Genomic DNA, 14,264 nt, shown 5'->3' with positions numbered 1-14,264 from the left:
TGTGGATGGTGGAGTTCATCGAAAACCGAGTCAGTACGTTTGGAACCTGCGACCGAAGGTCGACAAGTACCGATAAAATTCAGATCAACTGGAATTCGTAATTGGTTTCAGAAATCGATAGGATTATACAGTGTTATCGAGTGGACCGCGAAGAAACTTCTCAGAATAAATAAAATTAGTCACGTCGACCACCAACCGGAGCAATTGTGGCTCCGTAACGCTCAGATTGGCTTTCTCGCAAGCACGATGCTGGTGCATTACGACGATGAAAAAGTCGGCGAACCCGGGTGAAAAGGAACAACGAAATCGACCGATCGTAGAGTCCGCTCCCTGGGGCAGGGGAAGCACGCGGTATCGAGTAGATCGATTACGATACGAATATTACACGCTGTCGAAACGAATACCAATAAAGTATCGCGATAATAGCGGCTGCGGTCCCGTCTGGCGCCTTTCTCTCGATCCTTAATGCGTTTCGCCTTCTTCCCGATCCTTTGAACCTACTCCTCTCTTCGCGCCGCTGCTCTCGCGATCCTTCCATATCAGAAGTCAACGATAAGTCCTAGTATTTCAAAGAAATCATTGCTTTTTTGTTTAAATTAAGTATAATTTGTAGTATTCGTGAAAACGTGAGCCCAAGGTTGAAGAAAATAGAATGTTTGTCTATGATAAGAGAAACTTTTAATTTCTGAAGCTGTCTACTATTTAAATTTTAATTTTTTAGTATTTTTAATTCAGAGACAACTAACGACGCCTCGGATGAGTGATTCCTCAGTTGAAGCGTTTAGTGAGCATTCTGGGCATACGTCAGCTGTTCAGCAAGGACCTCCTTTATGCTGGCGAATTTTGATGACAGCTCGCAGAGATTGTAAACTAAGAATCGTGGAAGGTACGGGGGCAGATGTTCCGAAAAAGAGCAGTCTCTCTACGTTCGGCCATATGGTTTCCGGGATCCCGTCGAGAGAGGCTGTTGAACGCCCTCGGGCCTACCCTAATCTCTGGACCGACCATCGGGGACACTCGCGCCGCTTTCAAACAATGCCCTGCTTTGTGCAGCCGCCGCCGGATGCGGCGAGTTTTCTCGGAATTTCAAGGTCGAGCAGACGAACGCTGGAAATCACGGGAAAGCTGCCGCGTAACGATAATCTATCATTTTCTCAACAATATCAATTATATTACGCCGAGAGATGGGTGGCGAGGATAACTGAAGCGACTCTGGTAGAAAGAGACGGGCAAAGATTTTTTATGGTTTCTTTGGAATCTGGAATTTTGAAGAAAAAATTGAAGAATTTGAATATTTGAATATTTGAATTTTTGAATTTTTCAATTTTTGAATTTTCGAATTTTTGAATTTTTAAATGCTTAAACGATCTCCTGAAGTAAAATTTTCAGGAAATCTCAATTCTCGTTACTCAAGGCTGCAGGTAATATCCTACTCTATCCTCCGCACAGCCTTATCGATTCCTCAAGTCCTAGTGTCTCACGAAAACTCATCTCAGAGGGGACCTACCACCCTAATGAAATTCAATCCACTGCAGATTGAATTTTAAGGGTCGACAGAGGCAGACGCAATCGAGATAGAAACCATATACAAGGTGTTTCATAATACACGAGCACTGAGGAACACCCTGTAAAAGTGGGCTGAAAATTTAAGGCGGTTAAAGCATTGGAGTGGAGAGGAACGATGGAAATCGAGAGACGAGAAAGAGAGGAGAGATCATAGCCGGAGGAGAAAAGGGCGTGCACGTGGTCTCGCATCTGCTTCTCCACCGAGTGACCCCGCGGCTGACCCCTTCCAAGTACCAATAATTAACTCTGTTCGTGCGCCAAATGCACACGAGCGCACGGGGAACGCTTGCGTCATACTCCGCCGACCAGTGTTCTCATGAAAGAAAGGCCCCGTGCATACTTGTGCAGTTATGCGCGACAAAGGGCCATGAAATAGACGCGTAACAAAAGGTGCTCGACAATTTGCATGCTTTCGTTTGCAGACCGACTGCTCTCCTTTCTAGATCTCTTCAACACCACGTTTAGCAATCGTTATAATTAGAAAATTGCTTACTTATACTAAAAAAACCTCGCTATGTATTTAGAATTAATCTATCAGTTTGCAAAAGATGATATAATGAATTTAAGATTAAAGCAAGGTGGCAGTTCTTGATCTGTGAGTTTACCTACTGAATATCATGACATATCAGGTTTCGCCATCTCACTACAGAACCGAGAACTGTGCATTGCTTTGGTTACTTCACGTCGATTGTGTATGACTAAAAGTGTCAAGCATTCGCATGCTTCTTGAAATTGCTCAGCGAGAAGGAGCGGCACTTCTGTGCGTCCCTCTCTCCTTGTTCCCGCTTCGTAGTCGCGGCACGCGAGTCACAGGTCGCGCGGCAAGAATTTTTAACGAGGTCCAGCTACGAGTGTAATTAATTCGTGGCCATGAGTGGTTCGTGACCGCAGTTCGACTTTCGTGGCTACGATTTATCGTTATCCTTGGACAGTGGGCATAGAAATAAAACTGAAATCGGTGAATCATCACTCGCCGACATCCACCGATCGAGTATCATTCGGTGTCTCATCGTTCGAAGAAATTTCGAAGGTCTGGAGCCGCGTTTTACGTTCCTATCTGTGGTTACCGAACATTTGTGCATTCTAAATACTACACGTTAGATTGCAGGCAAGTAGAACGTCTGAAGAGTGACTCACCAGTCTTGTTGCTGCTGTTGCCGAAAGAATGCAGTTTCTTCCAGCCTTTCCAACCCTTTTTCCAGATCATGGCAGCCTTCGTCTTACGCTGACTGCCAGCCAGCTCTGGAGTACTCGTTTTGCCTATTCCTCTTCTTAGGGAGCCTAGTCCGGATCTGGGGAAACAGCAATCACTGTTCAGTCTCAGTTCTTGATGATTAGAAAAATAGGTAGGTATATAAACCCTTAACTAGCGAACCAAAGACACAGAAAGTTATAAAATAGTATAAAAAATTGTTTAGCGCAGCGCTGTCCACACCAGTGTTCACGAATCCTACTAGCTCTCCTACTCCCCGTCCCCATCGTTAAAGAAACTATGTACACAATGATGTAGAGGCCGCTATGATAGACCAGTGTCTCTATTTTCAAAAAAGGAAGCAGAAGAATGAGAGTCCCCGTCACTGGACAAGCGCTGCTATAGTGAGACTACAGTAATTTCACCACACAATTTCTGTTACATTAACACACTAATCAAGACCAAAGAATTGCAATCTAACCGAAGTGTACACAGATTGCAATTACAAGTAAAGCCACAGAATGCAGCAACTGTTTACACTTCCTCCGAGAAGCCTTAATCCTATAATCACAGAGTCTATGAACCTGTAACTTGCACTGGAGCTTCCACTGAAGCCGCTGTCCATGTCACAGCCGACTGGCGAAAGAAGGTCGTCGGTGGGACTGACCGAGGATAACAGTTCCTCTGTGGACACTCCGCGCTGATCCTGCGGCTCGTCCTCGTCGTTGTTATCGGCCACGGTGGGCATCAGCATCGCCTCCACGCTCAGGTTCAGCTCCCCGAGCACACGGCGATGACGTGACTGCACTCGTCGCACCTCCTCCGCCACCAGCGATCTTCGCGAGCCGTGCAACGCTCGGTGACATTGTCTGCTAATGAATTAAGTCGATTAGTATATACGTGACAGCTTAGTATGTTTATTGTGAATCGTAAAATGAATTTTAAGTGATCGATGACTCAGGGTTAAACTTATCATTAAAAAATTTAAAGCTGATTATAATTTGTTTCTAATTATACTTGAGGTGGGAATGATAACCCAGACCTTTTATATGAATATATTAAATATATTAAATATATTCTACTGGTTGCTAACTTATTCTGTTGAAATTTGTACAAGATCTATTATGAATTGCTAATTATCCTTCTCTAAGGCCTACTCTTCTACTCAAAGTCCTTCAATTCCACAAGTTCTATAGCCTCGGCCACCAATAGTGGATCCCATTCACCATTGGCTTATCACTTTTAAGGCTCATAGCATAATAATTCACTGGTGCATCAGATTCAATTCGAGCGGCTATTTATCTTACACCGAAGCATGACTCAATACGCGGATCGTACACGGACAATCCAAGGCGCTTCTATTCTTATTGTTCGCAACTTGATCACCGTCTCATGGCATCCGGTGGCAGGGAATCGGACCAAGTGGTCAGATGCTTGTTGTCCACTTAAGCCGCATCTACTCGCGTTAAAGTGAAGTTCATTTCGCGTCGGGCGAATGAACGTGCGTATTCATCAACCATTTAGACTGAATGGAATCGTAATTCTGCGCACCATCGTTGGAGTCTCCCTGCCACATAAGAAACTAAGTGCGTTCTTTCCTCAGAAATCATAAACTTCCCATAAGGATACCGAGCAGAAAGGAGTAGTTCACCCTTCCCATCGTTAAACTTGGAATTCTTTCCTGTACTAAGATTGCTAAGTCCTGATGTCTACCTGAATCATTATATGACTGATCTAATTTTTATGTTCCCTTCAATTCCTGTTCTTTACTGTTGCTATTTTTAAGTCGTGGATTTAATGACTCTTTTCCTTTCTCCTATTTTCAATTCAAATATCTTGTTCCTCACTTGATCTCCGATATCTCCTCGTAAATGTTCTCCTCGGTCCCATATCGAGTCATGTACGTGTGCCTTTTGAAGGTCTCTGGGCGCAGTGGTTGCTGCTGCTGCGGCTGCATACGATTCAGGCCTACTTCCGGCGGATATGCACCGTGCAACCGACTCGGACCTGGCTGGTAGTAAGCGTACGAATAGTCCTGAAGGGGATGCTGGTGAGGAGAGCTCGGCATGGGCGACGTCACCGACGTGGGATCTACCAGTCCCGTGCAAGGCATCTAAAAAAAATATAGTCATCTACTAATCTCTAGAATAATATTCAGTGATATTTTTAGAATAAAATCACTCTAAGTGATTCTCGTTTTTCTTGTAAATGAAAGAGGAAAAAGTGTATGCCACTAAAATAAAGTAAAAAGGCAAGTGAGTAATGATAGCGAGGTGGTGGAACAAGCACCACCTCCATGACCTTGAGTGGCCAATTGAGCTTGTTCTATCTGTAATTTACCGCTTCTAAAGGCTCTTCAATGTCATGCGCATAAAGCTTGACGCAAGTCACTCTCACCTTTACATAGACTAAGAGGTCAAGAATGGTTCTCAGGCTCTGCGATATAAGGTGATACCTAAGCGAGTACTAAATAGTTACACGTTTCACAGTCATTAAAAGCTTCTAATCGATTTCTATAATAAAGCTTCTCTAATCTTTTCACGCTCTAAGGCTCTAAGCAATACAGAATAAAAATGTTTTCCTTCGTAACATCGACCTTTTGTTACTATATGCTAAACCTAGGGGTCCTGGAATTCTTATTATATGAACCGTATCTGACCTTGGAGGACCCTTCGAGGGTTCTGTAATCTACCCAAGTGCAATCTTTTATAATAGATTAAATTAACCCTCATTAATATAAAGCTAAAACTAACACAGTTTAACACTCTCAAGTAAATAATGAAGTGTATCCTTAATAACCTCCATTGTGAAGGCCGTGAATAAAGGGTTAACTCGATCTTTTCAAATTGCTGCTCTAAACAATAGAAGAGAAGGAGATTCTAAGATCTTCGGGGTTACGCAGAACCGCTAGACACGCGCCGCGCATAATTTAGCATTGCACGCCACGAATTATACCTGACTGTGAGGAGGTGGATAGGGCGGAGGTGGTGGAAACTCCAGGTTGACTCTTCGCGGTGTTGGAACACCTGACGCCATTCCTGGTCCCCCTAACGACGAAGCCATGATGCATCGTTTCGCTAGTTAATGCGCTTCTTTCTCATTGTTCCTCCAGTTCTCTGTAACAATACCACGAAAAAATTGTCGATCAAGAAAGAGGATTATCCCTATACAACAATACCCTGATCTGAGAGATTCTCAACTAAAAAAATTAAATGCAAAATCATGTTACGACATTCACAGAATATAAATCTATACAAACAAACATTTCTTCTTTAAAAATTTCATCTTCTGCAAAAAGGACAGACTTTTTTAATGCCTTTCTAAGTGGTCTTTAACCAATCTTTAACCATTTCAAGTACAAAACTATTTCCTTAGCAAAGTGGAAGTTACTTTCAACGTCACCTTTGAAGACTGAAAAGTGGCCCTAGGAACCGGAAGTTTTTGAACAAACTTGAGGTCTCGTGCTCCTTGAAAGCGGAAGTTTGCCATCAGTCAGGGGAAGGGAACGAAATTAAAAGAGGAAGCAGAGTCTAGGCGTGATAAGATCGTGCAATGCAGAGAACATATCTGGCGGAAAAAAGAATGCAGGTGTGGGACGGCGTGATCGTGCCGCGATTGAGATTCAAAACGTAGCGTGTAATCCGCTAACGCCGTACACGCTCAACGACGTGTAATAATCTCTCCCGAGCGGGTGTGAGATCCAGCTAACGAGATAAACGTGTTGTTACTCGCCGATGGCCGCGATGCGTGTGCGTCCCTTCGCGTGTCATGGCGATAACAATAGAAATTAGCCTGTTTATCGCTACGAATAATAAGCCATGTATCAGTGTCCATTATTTTATGAAAAATTGGCCAGATGCAAGAAACTACCAAAAGCCTCGAGATCTGGCGGACGAAATAACTCAGATTTCTATGGTTTTAATAAGTTATATTATTAGACTGATCGACGTTTATGCAAATCCGCAAATATTATGAAATTAGAGAAATAGAATCTAATCGAACATAAAGTTTAGGTTAAGACTGAGCCGCAAGCCAGACCAAACCTAACCTAACACTGAAAACCCTAAAAATCTTATTTTTAGGAGATTCATATTTAAAATTTGACTATACTACTCCTAAAAAAATACACCTCACTGTAATCTCATCATTATCTCATCGTTTAAGGAAAGAGGTCTTTTGGATAACTTTCCCTCGCCGCTATTCTTCCACCTACGTCCTTATTAACGTTTCAGACGGACGCTTATCGACAGAGAAAAAGCGAACGTCATCCAATCTAAAAGAAACGAGGTCGTCAATGACGATATTGACCCCGCGCCTAGTAAAAAGCATCAAGAACCGTAACGAGGCTGTATCCGCGGGAACGAACTTGAAATTCATTCTGTGTAGGAGGCGCAAGAGAATGCAGACGCCGCGGTCAGAGACAAGGCAGTGCTCGCTGGCCTCGCATGATAAACGACCGGTGTCTATCTTCACCTGCCCACGTAACGTAAATGCAGTCAATTACTGGCTAAAGTGATTCGGTTCGAGTCATAATTCTTTTTCGATCGAAATTACCGACATTGAACGTGGATCGCGCGCGTACTGGAACGAGAAAACGGTGTCGATACGGGACCCCCAACCAAGATAGAATGAGATATTTTTGTTTCTTGTGTTGCAGATATGACGTTCTTCGATAATAGTTACTATTTTCATCGCGGACTATTAATAAACATCGTTTCAGATTCCAATTTCCGAAGCAGAATCCCCTAACTCCTCGCGAATACATAACCTCGTTTTTTTTAGCGGATCCGAATAACCACGACAGGACACCTTTATAGATCCAGCACTTTGCATCATTATGCCTTCAAACGTTGTGATATATTCGAATATCATGCATGGCTGTTGTGACCACTGCTGCCATGGAGTACGTATATAATGTGTCAAAAGAGGCTCACATAGTAATTTGTATCATTATGTTAATTTCTATAATTCGCGTAATATACATGCGGCACGCTACAAAGTTGTAATCAAAAGTGTAATGTAGCTGACCCTCTCTCTCTCCAGCCCCTTCCTTCGGCCACTATATTCATGGACGACGGTTGCAATTCGAAAGCAATGAGGTTGATACAGTCATACGAAAATGAAACAATATGCGCCAGACTGGTAACCACAGAGCCAACGTTTCTCGTCTAATTATAGATACTACTTACTTATGTACTTTCTAATAAAATGTCAATATGGTCAAATTATCCAATAACTGTTCGATTTTTATATTTCTGTACTAATTTCTCAATGGCGCATTTCGTTATTTTCGATGGAGCATTATATTATTAATACTCAATCACTAACAGTCACTTTTGAGCATTAATAAAGTAAAATCATATTTTAAACCTCAATCGGTGTTTTACCGAATAAAAAGCACCAGAGATAATCGAGACCCACTTAATCGAGGTTTTAATGTATCTATATGCAAGTATCTAAATATCCACCGTTAAATTTTTTATATCCACCATAACCACAAAAGCACCGAGGTCATAAAAAGTGTTATTACCTAAAACATTCCGCCTCATAAACGCGACAACATAATTTGAGAAAGGAATTCACTGCATCCGCTTCACGTTGTCCAACTTGACAAACAATTTGCCTTAATTACGTAGGCTGCATTCTGCTCTCGCGAGGTTCGAGGACTCGAAATGACTAACCGTTTCTAAAGTGAATCTCTAGAAACTTTCAATTCTGTTGGAAAATCGTTACTCTTAGAGATTCCCAACGATTGGGACTTGAACTTGTAAATATTTAGTAATAACCTCCATGTGATTCGTACTCAACGATTCTCGTCAACTTTCGAATACATTTCATTCAATTAGTCGCGTTCTTAGCCATGATTGGTCGCTATTTAATGTTTACTCGACGAATGAAACAGAGAACTCTAATAACAGAGTTAGGTACTTAAATAAGGTTTCCACGGGAATTGATTTACTGTTGTTTTTCTGAAACGAGATAACAAATCTTGTAAGTTTGAAAATTAAAGAAATAGGTGGGGTTAATTTGCTGACAAGCCTGCTTAGTTAGAAATAAATAACCGTTTTTTGGTAGTTTCCAATTTGTTGAATCAGGAATAGAATTTAGTGCTTAGTACTTTAACCTCTATAACTTTAATCTTTTTTATTAGCTATAAAAAAATTATTTCAAGTGGAACTAGCAAATATTGCCCTCTAGATAAGAATAAACAATAAATTTTCAAATTCCAGGTTTTTGTTATAAATACACAAACTCATTTTTAATGTCCACGAAAGAAATTTTCATGTTTGTCATATGGAAACACTTTACAGTAGTGCCAATATTCGCCAACCCTCGCAAAGGGCGCGCATAACGATCAAAAGTGTGATCTTCCTCGAACTGAAATATTATTTCCGGTATGTACTCTCGGGGCCACGAATATACGCATACCTTCGATGGCCGTCGGTATTTTTGGAAGCGATCCAACGACCGCTAAAGCGATAGGAAGAAGGGCTCGATGATGTCGATTCCCTCTGGACGAGACAACCAAAAATACTTTGCAACCGCGTAACGACTTCGAGCACACGAAAACACGCTTCTAATCCCCCTGTCGCGAGCAAGTGGCCTCTTATGCCAGCTTTTCACCCCGATTTAAGTTCAAAAGAGGGTTCAGAGCCCTCGTCTAAGCGTGTCCAATTTTGTTTAGAGACTGACTCTCAGACACGTGTCTGATGGTCAATTATTTGCTTCTATATTGCCCATTACGGCTTTTATTTGCTAGCTAGAGTCTCGTGTCTAGTTACCAATAAGGTTACACAAGCGAAGGTAGATGGTTGATGGTTTGGAGGTCAATTAAGATACTTAATAAAGACGAAAATCATAACGTCTTCATTACTGATTCACATAGATCTGGAACCTCAGCAAGGCTACCTTTTAAGCTTGACTCCACGATAACACAATAATTATAAGAAATAAGAGAAATAGCATAACAAGAACAGTTACATTTTGGTAGCCTCCGAAAGATGAGGGCGTAGAAAAACGTCGAACATAGTGTCGCCCTATGTTTCTATCGATTTCTCTCGAAGACGAATACCTACGTGCCCGTCTAACTTTTCTCACGATCTATCTCGCACGGAGCAATGGTATTTCGAAATGGGAACGCGAAACCTATTGACTCAGCGATTATGAATCGAAGTAGACAGTGGTAGAACATTGCACGCGCGCGCAACATATATTGGCTCGAGGAGCTCTAAGAAAATTAGCAAAAACTTTGCTGGTTAACCTTCACAGTTTTCGACAGTGTGGACAGTAGGCGTGACAAATTTACAATATGATTAAGTTTGGAACGACGTTCCCCAAAGTCTGGTTCGTATTGTTACTTGGGTTTCAGTAATTTGAAGTCGAGGAACTTGGAGCTATTATCGCAATGGGAATTTGTTTACTTCACTCAAGGCTTGGGAGAAGCTTGAAAGGATATTTCAAGGCAAGTAGGTTTACTATAGGTTCAACAGTGATAAAGTTGTTTTCAGTTGTTTCTACTTGGATTACAAAGCTAAATTACTTGTCTAATGTGAATGGGACTTTAGGGTTTGGAATTCATGTTTAGGTTATATGAAGTATCTGATTTGAAATTGTATAGATTTTAATAGAGAATATATTTTATGAGTTTTTATTTTAGAATGTAGTTCGGTGAATTCAATTTTTTTAATAATTACCAGCACATATAATTCGGTATTTTATGTGACACAGGTTATGATACAGTCTATAGTCGTAACTTCGCGATTTAATTATTTGGCAACGAACTAATAAAATCAAGGTATAACACGTTCTTGTGGCCAATTATTGAGTTAATGACTCGTTTCTACCTCATCTGAAGAGACTCGTAAAAAAAGATTGAACAACAATTTAAAAGAAAGATAGTAACAGTAATAACTTTGTACAGATAGTTCAAAAATAACGTGCTCTCTACACGCAAACGTATCATCAATCTCAAGAATGGAAGGGACGCGAAACAATTATAGGTTATGTTACTGACAATGCGAGATTGTATAAAATTATGGATTACCTCACTGTATAGCAAGGCATTCTTGTTTAAATGCATAATATTTGTCACCCTTTACCCATTAAAATTAACGCACGTAAGAATTTGTAAAAATTCCTAAGAACACTTCGTATTTTAATATAAGTAAATTGGAATTCAAAATAAACACATAAGTAAATAAGTCAGACCACAGTAGCTTCCGCAATTATATCTGATACACGAAATTTATACACATAAACGAATGTATGAGTCACTGTATACACACAAACACAAACACAACACCCGAAAAAAAATTCCAATGAGAATCCATCATCAGATTACACTATTTCGTCCTTATAAATTCCTCTCTAGTCCCTTCATTTCTCAGAATTCTTCACTTTCCTTCACATTCTCAATAAATCAGAACATATAAATTGATCTGAGAAAAATATCTTCCTTTCTTCGCAAGCTCATTCGCATCGACTCGCGAGCTTACAACGAGTACCACCCGTACACCACTTTGCCACAGCTCCTTTATGTATACAATATGCCAGAAAATATTCGATCAGACCTGAAAATCGTTCGCAGAAGAAACGAAAGAGAACCGCTAATACTCTGACCTTTCCGCTTCGCCTTAAAGAGACCCCACCTCCCTTTTCGTCTGTGTTCTCGAAAAAAGTTAATTGAAACGGTCAGTTGCTTTGGTGGTCGATGTCGAGCGCCCCCTCGAAAACCTCGCGCAAAAAGCACGGGGATCTTTAGGAAAATAAAGGAGCGCCGGTAATAACACATCGGTACACTTACCTCGGCCAGCGGTGTACTTAAAGTCGCGATCCTCTCTCTCTCTGCCTCGTTATCCGTACGTCCTTCGTGGATCCATTCGAAAGAGTCGAATAGTTGTTCCCTCGTGAATTTCGGCGCGTAAACACTCGCGGGGCCACACGCAGGGCAGAAAACACGGGAATCATTCGTTCGCGCCTCGTGCTTACATAGTTTTGCGTTCGCTCATTGTTGAATGTGGCGAAGCACGCCCCCTTTGAGAGACCGGTCGACCGAGCGAAGGAGAGGAGCCCAGAGAAAGGGGCAGAGAGGAGAGAGAGGGATCGAAGGGAATGCAAGACGAAAGGAGCGAGAGCCGTGGCGACGACACTGGCCGAGCGCGTCGCCCGCACGGATTTCTTAACCGCAGAGAAGACACTCCACTCGATTCACTTGTTCGCGCGGATCGATAATCACTGAAGGGCTTCCCGATCCACGGGGGCACCGGTGGCGAGCAGCGGCGAGTATTCGGCGAGGCTCGTGTGCCGATCTCGCGACTCGTCCCCAGGGTACCGAAGATCGACGAGCGATACCGATTTCACACGAAAATCGACGCCCCGCTGGATAAACACTGCGCGACGAATCGGACGCATGCGCGGTTTAGCACTTGCATGGACCGAGGATCCACTGTCGATCGATTCTCACGCGCGCCGAGGGGCATCTCGAGATCACTGGGCGGTGATAGATCACTGGATCGGTCACCTCCACGTGCGTGGAGATCGTCGCACTGAGCACACGCGTATGGAGATTGCGCACCAGCCACAGTGGATGCTCTGTCGTCCTTTGCTCGAGTCCCACGACACAAAGCGTTCCTCCTTGGCCGCGGCCCGGCCTCTACTGAGGAACGAGTACGCCAGGGGGCAGTCACGAGCAAGCGGTTCTCGAAGCCGGGAGCCTGAAAACCGTCCTCGCTGAGGACTCGGATGCTCGGATCCTCGGTGCCCAGCTTACGGGTTCAGTGGATGGCAGTGGATGGACGGGGACGAGACGGACCAGTGCGGCACAGACCTGGGGAATATTTCACTGACAACTCAAATATTTACCCTAACAAATGCTATTTCACTTTCATTAGTAACGAGGGTACTTGTCCTTATTCGTTAATAGACAGTTCCAACTGCCTCGAACAAATGTTGTTGATACAGAAACAAGAGACAGAAATACATCTGAGAATTTTTTTACACTGTAGATCTCTTTTAAAAAAAGGTCATGTAGAGTCATGTATAAATTGATAATAAGTTGCATTCGAATGAATACATATCCACCATGTAAAAAGAGACCAAGGTGTATTTATTTCGGTTTTCTATTTTAAATAGCTATTTTCCCCAGCTTTGAGTGTGGTCCACCCGCTCGCCTCGCGCAGCTCGGACCAGAGACGACGTTCCATTGTTTCGTTGCTCCTGGCTCGGGAGCATGGCACACACAGCCAACTCAGCGCACGTGCACGCCCGACCAATACCCCTTTACGACCCGTGTATGCATACGAGCAGGTTAGGACACGCACACGAGCTGCAAACCGACCGACCAGTCACGCACGATCTCTCGTTCGTGTATGAATGTGTGGTCCGGTTACCACCGGACCCGAACTCACCACGAACACAGAGAATGGGTTTATGGCCACGCGTGTTAGCGTCAGCGATTTCAGAGGCGTTATCAATATTGAAATTTATTAAAGAGGAGCGGAGTTTAGTAAGAAAAAGCAAACGCTGAGAAGAAAAGGAAAGAAGCTTATCAAAGAGGAGCTCTGAGTGAAAACATGCATTGATGTTGACTTGTAGATTCTAAATATCATAATTATAATCCAGAAGTTATTGTGTATGTAGAGTTCTTAAAATAAATTGTAATGTTAGTGTTTCGTTAAAAGGTTCAGTTCCTTCTTAACTTTAATTCAGTTTTCCTGTTTCCTTGTTACGAGACAGACTCGAGACTCGACTTTCGATCCTCTCGACTCGAAACCCGAGTTAAATATGTAAGACAGTGATGAAAATTTATTGTAACCCCTAGCCCTCTAAACCCCTCTTCCGCCACTTGCTGTTTTCCACATCGACCTTGCCGTCATTTCGGGCAATTTCACCGTCGCCGTATTCACTGTTAGCGGTTCGACGCCACCCGGTGATCCCTGGGGAATGGTGAAGGCAATAAGAGTGAGGGGGAGATATGTTGTTTGCTGAGGAGAGAGGGAGAGAGGGAGAGCAAGGTAAGAGACAGAAGCGATTGGAGAGGGAGCGTGAGATGGGAACCGAGAGGTAGGGCATGGAGAGGGAAAACGCTGTCGAGCAACCGAACTCGAACTTGACCCTCGCTGGGTCTGCATTTTCGTTACCTCAGCCATTAGAGGAATTCATTTTTTGTCTCTTGCAGATTTCTAAATTTTTATGATATGGAAATCATTGTCTTGTTCACAGCCACAGCTCAGCGGTGAATGGAGTGAAAGAGATGCTTCTTTTAGAAATTTTTACTCTGTACTGTTTTTCAAATATCAAAAGTTATCATTGGAGATTGAATAAAATGGACCGACATATGTTCCTCTCCATATTTAAGTTCTGCGATAATACTTCTGGTGGGAGAGATGAAGAAGTGGGAAGATAAGGTCTATCTTGGAAAAAGGGGTGAAGAGAGCAGCTGTATGAAGATACTGGAGAAGGGAAACTGGAAAGAAATAGAAAGGGAGAAGAATCAACGAGTCGATTG

General features: G+C 42.7%; 1 protein-coding gene and 1 long non-coding RNA gene across 3 annotated transcripts in view; one reads left to right on the top strand and one right to left on the bottom strand.

The window, feature by feature from the left end:
* The window catches only part of LOC143188177 (rho guanine nucleotide exchange factor 10), a 39,539-nt gene extending 27,719 nt beyond the window's left edge, over nucleotides 1-11,820 (bottom strand). Inside the window, exons 1-5 of one of the 2 annotated variants that reach the window (XM_076392262.1) lie at nucleotides 11,562-11,820; nucleotides 5,714-5,874; nucleotides 4,606-4,871; nucleotides 3,343-3,630; nucleotides 2,704-2,858 (exon numbers count right to left, since the gene is read on the bottom strand). In XM_076392262.1, the coding sequence (XP_076248377.1) occupies nucleotides 2,704-2,858; nucleotides 3,343-3,630; nucleotides 4,606-4,871; nucleotides 5,714-5,821 (817 nt within the window). In that variant the 5' untranslated portion in view covers nucleotides 5,822-5,874; nucleotides 11,562-11,820. The remainder of the gene's footprint in view (nucleotides 1-2,703; nucleotides 2,859-3,342; nucleotides 3,631-4,605; nucleotides 4,872-5,713; nucleotides 5,875-11,561) is intronic. The other variant, XM_076392263.1, reaches the window with a different exon arrangement.
* A 695-nt stretch (nucleotides 11,821-12,515) lies between these two features.
* LOC143188249 (uncharacterized) lies at nucleotides 12,516-13,416 on the top strand. The gene is made up of 2 exons (XR_013003505.1): nucleotides 12,516-12,656; nucleotides 12,890-13,416. It is a non-coding gene; the product is annotated as an uncharacterized LOC143188249 (long non-coding RNA).
* Nucleotides 13,417-14,264: the final 848 nt, after the last annotated feature.

Source organism: Calliopsis andreniformis, chromosome 2, assembly GCF_051401765.1.
Source record: "Calliopsis andreniformis isolate RMS-2024a chromosome 2, iyCalAndr_principal, whole genome shotgun sequence".
In the NCBI taxonomy this organism is placed as follows: Eukaryota; Metazoa; Arthropoda; class Insecta; order Hymenoptera; family Andrenidae; genus Calliopsis; species Calliopsis andreniformis.
The sequence above is the reverse complement of the archived record's forward strand: the minus strand, read 5'-3'. Positions and strand labels throughout refer to the sequence as shown.